Source organism: Rhipicephalus microplus, unplaced genomic scaffold (genome assembly GCF_043290135.1).
Source record: "Rhipicephalus microplus isolate Deutch F79 unplaced genomic scaffold, USDA_Rmic scaffold_15, whole genome shotgun sequence".
Taxonomy (NCBI): domain Eukaryota; kingdom Metazoa; phylum Arthropoda; class Arachnida; order Ixodida; family Ixodidae; genus Rhipicephalus; species Rhipicephalus microplus.
In genome coordinates this window covers 8,290,460-8,303,952 of record NW_027464588.1, presented here as the reverse complement: position 1 = coordinate 8,303,952, position 13,493 = coordinate 8,290,460, and the positions used below count along the sequence as shown (strand labels likewise).

The 13,493-nt window shown below is 44.5% G+C and overlaps 1 protein-coding gene across 1 annotated transcript in view; it reads right to left on the bottom strand.

Annotated features, from left to right (window-relative positions):
* LOC119185755 (solute carrier family 41 member 1) overlaps positions 1–13,493 on the bottom strand; it is a 55,825-nt gene that overhangs the window by 11,518 nt on the left and 30,814 nt on the right. Inside the window, 5 exon segments of the mRNA XM_075883253.1 lie at positions 2,181–2,461; positions 4,233–4,306; positions 5,162–5,297; positions 7,515–7,661; positions 9,269–9,395. Coding sequence (XP_075739368.1) covers positions 2,181–2,461; positions 4,233–4,306; positions 5,162–5,297; positions 7,515–7,661; positions 9,269–9,395 — 765 coding nt within the window.

Here is a 13,493-nt window from a genome sequence, read left to right as displayed (position 1 = left end):
AAGCAAAAAAAAAAACACCAGGCTTGCGTGAGACTCGCTGCACTGTCACCGCGGAAGCTGCAAGAGTGGCATTGCTAAAGAATTTTTTTTTTATTCATGCATTGTGTAACTGCTACGAGCCCACTTGCAGGGTAGCGAATATGCCATAAATAACAATTATTTGTGGTAGTAAGGCATCCACTATGCCATTCTTAGTCATAACGCGATTGGCATTGTGTGATGTCTGGTTGTTCCTTTGCTGTTCTGGAACAATTTATTACTTATAATAACGCGATTCCTTTCTCGACATGAAAGCTGCCTAGTGTTAATCTGAAACGAAGTTTCACGCATGAGGTTTCAAGCACCGGTGTAGCTTAGTGGTAAAATAGTGGCCTGGCAGACAGGGCGCCTGGTTTTGAATCCCAGTCGGGCCTCGGAGTTTTTATTTACTTCGCTTGTTTCTTTTTTCTACAGTGCGCGATAGGGAATACGGACACCGGCGACGGACAATTACGGCACAAAGGCCCTTGTGCTCTCATAATATCTTTCTCTCAAATGCATTAGTGACTGTCTGCCTGTCTGAAAACATGAAAATTGCTACCAAAGTTTATGTAGCCATTACCCCCCCCCCCCCGGGAAAAACTGAACTGAAAATTACGAACACAAAAGATACCAACATAGTCATACAAAAAAGAAAACCCCTCCAGCTGGCATGGGCAGTTTATATATGAAACTGAATCAGCGAACATAGGAAAACGGACCCAACCTTTTACCTTTGGTGTCCTAGAGTGCGTTTACGAGTCTCTCAAATAGATGGCGCCAACGACTCGTGGAGGGTCAAAGTGAGTCAAAGCCGTAGTTTAATTCCCTAAGAAAGCACGCTGTATTGTTGGTGCTTAGGCTACGCATTTTTTTGCCGGGCTTAAGTTTACCAGCACCGGACGTGATAAAGAATGATTTGGTACCAGTCAAGTATGCTTCTGTTTCATTGCAATTACCAGTTCCACTTGGCGATAGTTATCTCTGTTTTTTTCCTAATTGAAACATAAGCTTGCCAGTTCAATATTTATTGTTTTTATTTCTTACCTATTTATTTAGGTATGTATTTGTATATTTATTTACTTATACGCTTATTGATTGATACTGTGATCATGTAGACGATCTTGGCAGATTGGTACATTATATAGGTGCATAAAAATAAAAAAGACACAGGAAACAACAGATTTGTTCGCACGTGTGCTTTGATGAACAAAACTAAAGGGCAATAAGTGCTAGTCCAGCATTCTTTGGATCCAACAGATGAGTTAGCACGAGGTGAAAGAGAAAAAAGAAACATACGAAAATTATTCTAGCCAGAGAAGATAATTGCTTCCTACTGAACGTGAGATTCAAACTGCGAGAGTTAATCTTGCATCACCCTTTTACCGGGCTATTTCTTCCAATCACTTACAGTTAATTCTAGAAAGAAAGAATTTTGAACGTGTCACGATTACTGTTACAGCTACTGAGTTCCTGTGTCTGGTATCGTAACCTGACAAATACAGAAGGTGTGACGTTACAATCTTGTATTGACCTTTCATTAGTTGAAAGAAAGAATTCTAAATGGCATACACGAGAAGAAAGGATGACGTAATTGAGCCAGCTTTGGCAAGCCGACCCGTTTTGAAGCCACCAGTGTCGGCCCAACATGTGACATATCACGCCAAGATCAAGTACGCAACGATTCTTGCCGATACTGCGGCGCGCTGCGGAGTATGGCACGCGGCATATTCCATTTTAAATCGTTTTGTTCGGTGCAGACCAGCCGGCTCGTGCAGGAGGTTTAAAAGCGAAACGCCACCGAGGCGACTAAAACCCAGCGCACGCTCTAACATTTTGATCATGTGTTGGACCGACACGGTGGGCTTCACTCGTGTGATGATGCACGCTCCCTTTTTCTTCCTTCCTCCAGGCCCCGCCGAGACCGCAGCTGAAGCCACCGAATAAGGCGTCCAATGCTCAACGCTTTGAACTAAAGCGGCTGTTGTCCTCCTGTCTACTTTATTGGGGGTATTTGTGCGTCGACACCTGGGAGTGTTTGTCAGCGCTGCTCGTAGCCCTGAGGGTCGCATGCGGAATACTCATGTTTTTCCTCCTGTGAATTATCAAAAAGTGAATTCTTCACGTTTCGTAATTACGCAACATCATCGGTGGGGACCAACCTGCCCTAGCGATGCACCACAGTACGCTGCGAAGAAGGTGATGGTCATGGAGACCTTGCCGAAGCGCAGAATCCTGGAGAGCACAGCGAACAGCGTCTGGCCGGGCACCACGACGCCGACGAGCACGTAGGCCACGTGGGCCATCTCCCCGCCCTGGTAGTACATCTGTAGGGGCCCCACGCAGACGTGTTCCCCGAACGGTATGTCTCCCAGTGGCGTCATCCGGTTCAGGTAACTGGACAAGCTGCAGCTGAAGACGGCCGCCAGGTTGCCGCCTAGCGCTGCAATCGGTAACCATCAGACACGCGAAGCAGAGTATTTCACGGTTGGTTCGATCGCGATTCGAAACGAACTTTCTTACACGAAATTTTTTTACGCCGGGTTACAACACCGCTCCACTCACGTCTTTTTGTCGAGGGTAATACGTTTTGAAATATACACGCACAATTGACCAAGAAAAATTCGAAGAAAAGAACAAATTGTTCCGTCACCACTAGTCACACTTATGACACCTATATATAGCTCCGCAGTATGCGGAGTGAAGCGACTCTAACACGGAACGCACAATAATCAGTGCACTAACGGTGAGCTATTTATGTACGTTATTTTCTATAGACGGTGATCATAGGTCGGTGGCACTTCAGCGCGTTCACTTTATATAACTGGTGAGATAGCGAGAAGTGTGCGCTTTAGATTTAACTTTAGAGGGGATCACTCTTCCTCTGAATGTGTTCTCACGGTTCGCACCAGCGAGCACGCCTCTGCAAGACGTTAATTGCCGCTCGTGTGGGCCTGCCCTTGATGCGGGTGGTTTCAACGTTTCACAGCTAGTTTGTGTTGAAGTCACGGAGAGCACAAATGCTGATTCGCTCACTGCAGCGGCCGCCTTTGCGAAAGGAGTGCACCGCTGAAATATTAGGAAGTAACAATTGTGAGAGCTGCTGATTCGCACTGGTCCTGTGTATACTTAAGCGTTCGTTTCGTGCGCGTTACTTTGTATCTGCGCAGCCAGCTATTAGTGAGAAGATAGTATACAGCTTTTAGTTGGCGCTCGTCCAGTTGTATGTCCATTTCGTGCGTCTGTCCTGCTTGAGCAGCGCGCGGCATGTTTCGAGCTGCATGCCTTTCTTCACGTTAATTTAAATTTGTTGCTGTCACCCTCATTCCTTTGCCGTTGTGGAAATGCGCCGTAAATGTTTAGATACCTCATTCAAGATACGTTTACCTTTCAGGTAAAAGCCTAATCTATGAAGGAAGGAATAGCCAATGCCTCCTTCATTTCTTTTAGAGCCAGTGCGAATGCATGCTCCTCAACGGAAGCCATTGGTCCACCTTAGTTCGGGGAGTGGTCGTGATGCATGATGATGGTCGTGATGTGGAGCTGCTTGCACCGCACGTGCGTTCAAGGACTTTCCCTCGTAGGTATAGTGGACACCTTTATGTCTCGAATATTATATTTCCGTCAGATTTGTTTTTGCTCCTTGGTTTGTGGCTGAAAGCCTTGTCGACGCCACCTCACGGTGCTTTTGAAGTCAGTGCATGAAGTAGTGTTGTAATGATGCTTCCCCGTTGTTTGCTTACATAGCGCCATGAACGCCGACATGCCATCACAGAACACGGTAGAATTTACAGAAGCAGCGTGAGCGCCATAATTGTGAACACCAGGAACGTAAGACACTACCCCACGGATCTGTACACAACCAAACGAAACAATACTTCTTATGATTAGCGTAGTGAGGCACTACATGATGGGCTATCTCCCCCATAACCGCATAGCACAGACAAAAGCTAGGTGATGGGCAAGATCTGGAGAGGGCGACGAACGGCTAGATCTGGCACATCTGGCTGGCATCTTGTAAAAATACAAAGGACACTACATAAGCGCTATCTCTTTGTTTATTTTAATTACTTCACTCTCAAGTTATCACTGAGGGAGAGTATCAATTCAAGCCCCGAACCTATGGTGCAGCCACGTACTCGGCTGCGAAAATAACTGCTTAAAGCCATCGCGTAGAACGGGGCGGATTCTGGTATTTGAATAGCCTGACTCACCATTCACTGAAGACAGGTGCAGTGCGATTGGTGGATAAGCGAAGACTGCGTAATCCAGGATGTACCCACCGAAGCTGCGAAAACGCATGCGCAATAAAAGTTGCTAGCAACTTGTATTTAGAAGCTTTCGTACAAAGAGCTATAGAAATTGTCGGGTAATTAAACTTGGAGCCTCTTCGAAAATTTCACATTGCCATTACGAAATTAAATTCACGTATCCTTGTTTACGCGACAGTATTATAGGTCACAAGGCAAATGTTGAATGTCTGAAATAAGGACTGCTTTTAATATTATTTATTTTCGTTTATTGTGGTTTTATTGTTTACCCGTTTGGTTCAGTTATTTGAGGATTTATTTACTTATTAACAATTCTTTTTATCCCATTCCACATCATTTTAGGTAGAAGATACAACAAATAGCTGCATACAAAACCTAAATGGAAATAGAGAATGAAACAAAATAGAATGATCCCATAAAATGGATTTGTGTAGAATAACCTAGAAACTGCTGCAAATGCTTGAATGATATGTGGTATTCAATGCCCCGAAACCACCCTATGATTATTGGAGACGCTGCAGGGGAGGACTCAGAAAATGTCGACCACTTGGGTTTCCTTAATGTGCACAGGAATCTCAGCACGTTCGCATACATCATTTTTCACGTCCACCAAAAATGCAGCCACCGCAGCCAATATTCGATCCCACGACCTGCCGGGCAGCAGTCGAGTTCCTCAGCAACTAGAACACCACAGCGGGGCCTGCTGCCAATACTATACAATACCGTTAGTAGACAGAACAGCAGCAGTAACAGCAGGGAAAGCCGATTTAGACATGAATTACGGGGAGAAATTTCACCTGAGTTAACGCAAAAGCTTCGAGTGTAACACTCGCTTTCCTAATGAGCAATGTGTGCGTTCTCTGCTCACTTACCTAGAGACCGTGAGTGCGATAAGAATTGGCAGCCATCCGACGCGCAGCACTTCCCGGGAGACGGTGTTGCGTCGGGCCAGAACTATCCACATTGGCAGCAGGAGCAGGCACTACGCGATCACCAGCGGCGCCAGATCTGCATATGGTTGTCAAGAGCACATTGTATGCAGAGGTGTTGGAAGTTGGGTCAGGCGGTGCTGCCTCGTAGTGCAATCGCGCATGAACAGACGGGAGCACACACAAAAAAAGAGATGAATGAAAGCTGTATTGTACGTAGATGAATCAGTTATATTGATACAGCAAGACTTTTGAAGTTATGCGCAACTGATGCACACAACTTTTAGTGAATAACGGCTGGTCTTTGTTTGCATCACTTTCTTGTCCACTAGCTCTGGCACTTTTAATTATATACTATCAACGTCAAGTGGCCCAATCCACCCACAGCTCGTGTTCTGAACGCACGCAAAACTTAGCATAGAGCAGTCGCACCTGTGCCTGAAGCCTACGCGTATAATACCACAACTTGCACCATCAGAACCAATAGTCTCGGTATAATAAACATTGTGATCAATCGATATCAACTATTCTTATAGCAAGTGGGTCCGAAACTTAACCGAACACCTGGAGCACGGCGGCAAGCACGTAAGCGGGTGCGCAGTGAACAAGCGTCGTGTAACTTGCACCAGAACGCATATCAACAGGCTTTACTTTACTTTTGCAAGACCTGGTCGTTACAATGGGGATAATAGTTGGCAGATCCCACGTACAGTGGGAATCGATGAAATTCGAAGCATGAATGAGAAAGCTTAATATGTCACTTAAAAATCAGCACAACGTGACGAGTTGAAGGCATATGATGCCTTCTATGACTTCCGTGTGATGACTATCATGTTTGGATGTGTCGTTTATCTTCGTCATCTATTGACGTCACAGGATACCAAATTTAGTATATGTGGAGCTAGCGAAACGGTGGCGAGCACGCTATGAGCGTGGTATGTTGTCATGCTCTTGTATGACACGCGGGTCAGGATTATTATGTTTAGACCAGTCGTATATCCTGTCATTCATTGACGTCACGTAACACCAAATTTAGTATATGTAGAGCTATCAAAACGAACGCGAGCGCATCATGAGGGGCCCAATTTACTCCAAAGTAGCATTGACGTGAACCCGATGGGTACGCGACGCTACGTTAGAAAAACGTGAGCACTCTATAGTCTGACGCCAGGCGCGACCGGCGCGATCTGCGTCCGTCAGTGCGGCCCGACGGCAACCGGTGTAAATTGTGGCATGCTGCATTTCGTGTCAATGCGTTACCCAGACAACACTGCGTCTCCCTCTTTTCGTGACGGAGGGATGCCGAACACGCTAAACGCACATGCGTTAAAGCGACACAACGCGGCGCGTGCCTGCGAGTATATGGCAGCACCAGTGCCTGGCGTGCACCAACGCCGGCTTGACGCGACAAAATAACACTGGCGAGCACGCGCACCACTTCACGTCGAAATGTATTGGCGCCTTGACTCTGGCACGTAGTCATGTTTTTACATGACACGCATCTCATGATTATCGTGTTTGCACCAGTCACATACCTTCGTCATCCATCCACGTAGCGTAATAGCAAATTTGGTGTATGGAACGCTCGCGAAAAGGCCGCGAGGGCATCATGAGCGTGGCATATAGTATGCTGTTACATGACAGACATATCATTATTTTCAAGTTAGGGTTTGTCTCTTGAGTTTGCCATGCGATTATGTCATTCCATACTAGTTTTTCATGAAGCCATGTGAACTAAACCACCGCAAGAGCTGCAGAACCATGAAATGTAAATCATGATATTCATGACACACATGATATGATTTTCATGTTATGACTAGTCAGATATGTTCTTCATATAGTCTTGTTATGCCATAACCAAGTTTGGTATCTTTACTCGAAACCGCCCGGAGAGCTAAATGTCGTAGGCGGCTAGATAGATAGATAGATAGATAGATAGATAGAGAGAAAGATAGATAGATAGATAGATAGATAGATAGATAGACAGACAGACAGACAGACAGACAGACGGACGGACGGACGGACGGACGGACGGACGGACGGACGGACGGACGGACGGACGGACGGACAGACAGACAGACAGACAGACAGACAGACAGACAGACAGACAGACAGACAGACAGACAGACAGACAGACAGACAGACAGACAGACAGACAGACAGACAGACAGACAGACAGATAGATAGATAGATAGATAGATAGATAGATAGATAGATAGATAGATAGATATGCTCAAAGTCACCGAAGTTCGCTAAGAAATGCTTTGCAATCAAATAGGTCGTGGCAAAGACGCACACGGATGGTACAGCATTAAAGACGAGTAGCCGGAGAGCAGGAAAAGCGTGGTCAGGTCACCGAACGAAGCCGCGATGGCCGGCGCGATGTTGTCCGGGTTTTTCTCGCACTTGGTGGACAGCACCATGACCGTGGACATCACGAAGCCTGTGTGAAGAAAGAAACAGGAGTTGAAAAAGCACTCTTTCTGACTACAGAACGTCAGGCTGCTATATTTTGTAGGGCAGCATGTAGATGAATGTTCGTAAGTGTTCAATTTACATACAATGTGGTTAAAGAGAGCCTTTGTTGACATTTTCTTGTTTGGGCTAACTACTGTGCTCAGATGAGTGTACTGAAAAGCAGTGAAGGGGATCTTTATGTCGCGCCTTTGACTTCGCCTTACATCCTTGCGAAGCGATATGTCTAAAACAAACGTTCCCTACAGGTCTTCAACGTTTTTTCTTTCATTTGTTCAGTGATATGAAGCTGAGCTCACACTTTCAAATGCATGTGTTAAGTTTATTAGGTTGTACTCCTAAAATTTCGTTAAAAGGCGCTATTTGCTCGCTGTATTCACAATTGGTTTTTCTGTAGCGGCAGGCATCCTACGAGGGTTGAAGATATTATTTGAAACAGTAATTGGGCAAATAAATTATTTGCTATTTACCTACTGTAGTGAGACAGTTAGGTCAAAAGGCAGTATTTAAGCCCTTTATGCAAAAAGCCGATGACCACATTGAGATTTTACAAAAAGGATCTGTAATATAACTGCAAATAAATAAAATTATCCCCAATTCTGCGGTGAAACCAAATTGAGGGGGTGGTATATCAACCATCTACCGACTCCTTTGTGTGGGTGTGTAACCTGCATAGTTATTAAAAGAGACCCTTTTTCCAAAATCTCAAAGCAGAAATGTGTTCTTCACATCAAGGACTCCAATTCAACCAGTTCACTTACCTACTTGACTCCGCTAATTGAAAAGGTGATTAATGTAAGTTTCCTAAGTACTATTCCAAATTATGTAGTCAACCCTTCTAAAACTTCTTTGGCGACAGAAAAGACTGTGTAGACATTGAGCAAATAGCGCATTTTTTCTGATCTCTAAACAAAATTGGACACATTTTTCAAACGCCCTGCATATATACGTGAAGTAATGCGATATGAATAGAATCCATAAATTATGTGCACATGGATATTTCAAAATATTCACGCACAAATGACAGAACATGGGCGATTGACACTTTACCTTATCCGCTTGAGGAAGCGTGACCGTTCATACAGCGAGAAAGCTCCCGATATATTAAGCCAGCCAATTCATATGCCTCTGTATAAAACGTTCAAAATATCAACCTAGTGTATTAAAAGACAATTGTCGAAATGAGTTCTAATACAGTTTTCCGTCTTTAAAATTCATCTTCTATTGTGCCTTCTAGTTATATTGGTTTTAAACTCCTGCGGTATACAATTCTGTGGGCACCGAAATAGAGCACCGCAATATGTATGTGCATTTTCACATGTGTATCATCACAACAATATTCCTCATTTCTTGATGCCTATGAATTCGCTCGCTTTTCAAATTTGTTTATATTATGTAACACACCGCACCTATTTCTAGTTTTGTCAACTCAATATTTATGTTTGAATTTCTAAACTTCTCAAGAATATTTTTAAATGCTTCACAATTGCATTACTTGTTTTCACCCCCTGCTCCCATATGCAGTTCTTCGGTGATTGAGGCTATGCAAAACAAATACGCAACTGAGAAAGAGACTGGCGGTGTTGACAGCGGCCAGCGCTCCAGCGTAGAGGATGGCGATGTGGGAAGGGTCCCAGAGACCGTCAATCGCCAGACCTTTCAGGACGGCAAGTGAACATGTCAGGAAGGTCGCCACTGTCGACTGGCAGTGCACGTAAACATAGATCGACAAAACAAGGTGTAGCTCATACAGTGGGAACCGATGACATGCGAAGCACTAACAAGGAAGGTCGATATCTGACTTTAAAACCAAACCAACGTTACCAGATGGACGTAAATTACGCAGTACCCGACTTCCATCCATCATTGCTATATTTAGACGTGTCATTTACCGTTGCTTTCTATACACACCACTTGATACCAAATTTGGTATATCTAGATCTAGCTAAACGACCCTGAGCGCGCTTTGAGCATGGCATGTATTCATGTTTTACATGACACGCATGTCATGATTATCATGTCCGGGCGTGTCATTCACCTTCGTAGTCTGCTCACCTGGCATGATAATAAATTTGGTATATGTGAAGTAAGCGAAACGAGTGCGAGTGCAACACGAGCGTGGAGTTTAGTCATGACTTTCATGATATGCATGTCAAGATTTTCAGGTTAGGATCTTCGTCATGCGCTATGTGATACCCTACCAGTTTTGCAATGTGTCATGTGAACGAAAGCACCGCAAGAGCAGCAAAAGCATGTAATCTAAATCATGAGTAGTTTTTTTTAGTGGCGCAAGGGCCAATTGATGGCCAAAGAGCGCCATTTCAATTGACTACAGATATGAACAATGGTATGGTGCGTGGCTGTAAAGGGGTCTTAAAATGCCTCGCTCTAACACGGGTTAAAACATGAAAGTAATAAAATCATGACAGTGGCGTGACATATGTGTAGTGATAGTGGATGGCAAAATGTCATTATAATAAAACCATGATGAAGATGTAGTCACCGCAGCCACGACCACTCTATAGGGGTCGTGCTACGGATGACCTCGAAATATCGGGTGAAAGCTTTGCACATCTTTTAAAAGCGTAAAAAGTGCTTGCAGTTTAAAATGCGGATCCCTACCGTTGAGCATCCCAGGGTGTAGAGGGAGGTGCTGTCAGTAGGGCAGTAAAAAGTGCTTTTTTCTTAGAGCATCTAGCTCATTGCACTGGACGAGAATGTGGAGAACCGTAAAGGGCTCTCCACATCTCTCACAATATGGTGGCTCACCGGTAGACAGAAGAAATGAATGTGTAGAATGAGTATGTCCTGTTCTAAGCCTTGTTAGTATTACTTCTGTTTGTCGTGATTTTGATAGTGGCGGCCAATAACCTAGTTGCGGCTTAATAGCATGGAGTTTATTATCTGTGTGTTTATCCCACATGCCCTGCCAATACCCCCTGAGCTTTCATTTTATAAAAGGTTTTAAGTCAAGTGCAGGGACTGGTGTTGATGCATTGTCAGTAGTGACATTGGTGCAAGCAGCAAGATTGTCGGCCAAAACATTCCCTTGTATTTCACGGTGCCCTGGAACCCAGCAGACAACGACATGCTGTTGTGATGTGTAGAGTGTGCACAGAAGTGAGTAAAGTGACACCAGCACTAGGTTCTTGTGTTTTTTAGGAGTTTTCAGGGCTTTTACCACACTTAGAGAATCTGTGTATATTACCGCCTTTTGTAATTTTATCTGTTTAATGTGTTTTACGACCGTCAGTATTGCGTAAGCTTTTCCTGTGAAAATGCTTGCATTAGGATGAAGAACGCCGGCCTCGGAAAAGGATTGGCCTACCGCAGCATATGACACAGAAGTGTTTGACTTTGACGCATCGGTAAAGAACTCAGGGCATGTGTATTTATGTTGTAGTTCTAGGAAGTGTGTATGTATGTGTGCAAGTGGTGCGTGCTTTGTGACATCAGCAAAAGAGACATCACACTCTAAAAGCTGCCACTGCCACGGTGGCAGATATATTGCAGGAGCCATCAAAGTGTGTTTAAGAGGCACACCTGTTTCTTCGGCCAGGCTCCTTACACGCAGTGCGTAGGGCTGCCTAAACGAAGGACGGTTCTCGAACAAGCTAGAACAAGACAAATCATTAATTGTGAAATGGGAAGGATGTTTCTTGTCTTCCTTCACCTTAAAAAAGTACAAAAAGGACAGGGAACATCTTTGCAGGTGGAGCGACAATTCATTCGAATCCACGTACAGGCTCTCCGCAGGGCTGGTGCGAAAGTACCCGTAGAGAGGCGAATGCCTAGATAGTGGACAGGGTCGAGAATTTTCAAGGCTGATGGTGTTGCCGACTGATAGATTATAGCACCGTAATCTAGGCGTGTGCGTACGAGGCTTTGATAAAAGGTAATTAAACATTTCCTGTCACTACCCCATGTAGTGCGTGACAACACTTTTAAAACATTCATGGCTCTTAAACATTTTGTTTTTAAATACTTGATGTGAGGTACGAAGGTCAACTTGTTGTCCAAGATTAGGCCTAAGAATTTATGTTCCACATTTACAGACAGACGTTGACCGTTCAGTTCAATGTCGGGTTCTGAGTGCATGCCTCTCTTTCGGGAGAACAAGACACACGTGCTTTTTTGTGGGTTCAGTCGGAATCCGTTTTCCTCTGCCCATTTGGAGACCTTGTTTAAACCTAACTGAACCTGCCGCTCACACATTGCCAAGTTGCATGACTTGAAGCCAAGCTGAACGTCGTCATATGTACAATAGAACATATTGCGGGGGATGGATAGATGCAAGGAATTCATTTTGATAAGAAAAAGTGTACAACTAAGTACACCACCTTGCGGCACGCCTGTTTCCTGGACAAATGTTTGGGAGAGAACACTGCCCACACGGACACGGAATGTACGATTGGACAAGTAGCTTTCGATAATAGTAAACATCCTGCCACGCACACCAAGATTGGACAGGTCTCTTAATATTCCGAATCTCCATGTCGTATCATAGGCTTTTTCGATGTCGAGGAACACAGAAAGAAAGTATTGTTTGTGGACAAAGGCATCTCGGATCTGTGCCTCGATACGCACGAGGTGGTCAGTGGTGGATCTACCCTCTCGAAACCCGCATTGGAATGGGTCAAGCAGATTGTTCGTTTCAAGGTAATGTACAAGTCTGCGATTTATCATTTTGTCAAAAAGTTTACACATGCAACTTGTAAGTGCGATTGGCCTGTAACTACTAACAGAAGATGGATCCTTGTTTTGCATTAAAATCGGAATAATAATGGCTTCTTTCCACGCAGAAGGGATTTCACCGGAAAACCAGATAGAGTTATACAGGGAAAGCAGGGTTTTTTGTGTTTCAGAAGGCAGTTGTTTTAATATTTCGTATACTATACTGTCCGAACCTGGAGCTGATTTATTGCAAACATGTAGCGATGCTTGTAACTCGGCCAAACTGAAAGGGTTGTTGTACGACTCATGCTTAGAGGATTTTCGCTGAAGTTTCTCTTTTTCGTTTTTTCTTTTGTGTCGTTGAAAAGCTGCAGTATAATGCGACGAACTAGACACCTCTTCGAAGTGGGCACCGAGGAAGTTCGCCTGGTCTTCCAAAATGTCCCCTTGTGTGTCTACGAGAGGTAGTGAAGATGCGTGTCGTCCTGTTACCTTGCGAACCATGTTCCAGACTTTAGTTTCTTGTGTATATGAAGTGATGCCTGATAAAAACTTAAGCCAGCTTTCTCTCCTACCCTGCCGGCGCGTTCTCCTGCCTTGGGACTTGATTTTCTTAAAACTTTCAAGATTCTCTGCCGTCGGTGAGTTCTGTAGCAATCTCCACGCTTTGTTTTGTTGTTTGCGTGCATTGCGACATTCAGTATTCCACCATGGGACACGTCGCTTGCCAGGCAGTCCAGAAGTTTGCGGGATGCATTTCATCGCAGCGTCGGTCAGAAAAGTAGAAAAGTATTGTACAGCTGCATCTATGTTTAAACCAGATAGGTCAGTCCAACTTAAGTGACTAATCTGCGAGAACTGTTCCCAATCAGCATTGTCAGTGATCCATCTGGGGACCTGTGGGTGATATTCATTTGATATGGGTGTGCTTAGCGTTACGGGAAAGTGGTCACTTCCGTAAGGGTTATTGATGACATTCCATGTCAATAAAAGAAGAAGGGATGGTGAGACAATGCTAAGGTCTATTGATGAGTAGGTATTGCTGGCAAGGCAGTGGGTTCTTTCCAATTCAAAAGGCACGCTCCAGAAGTAAAAAGGAACTGTTCGATCAGGCGACTTCGAGCAT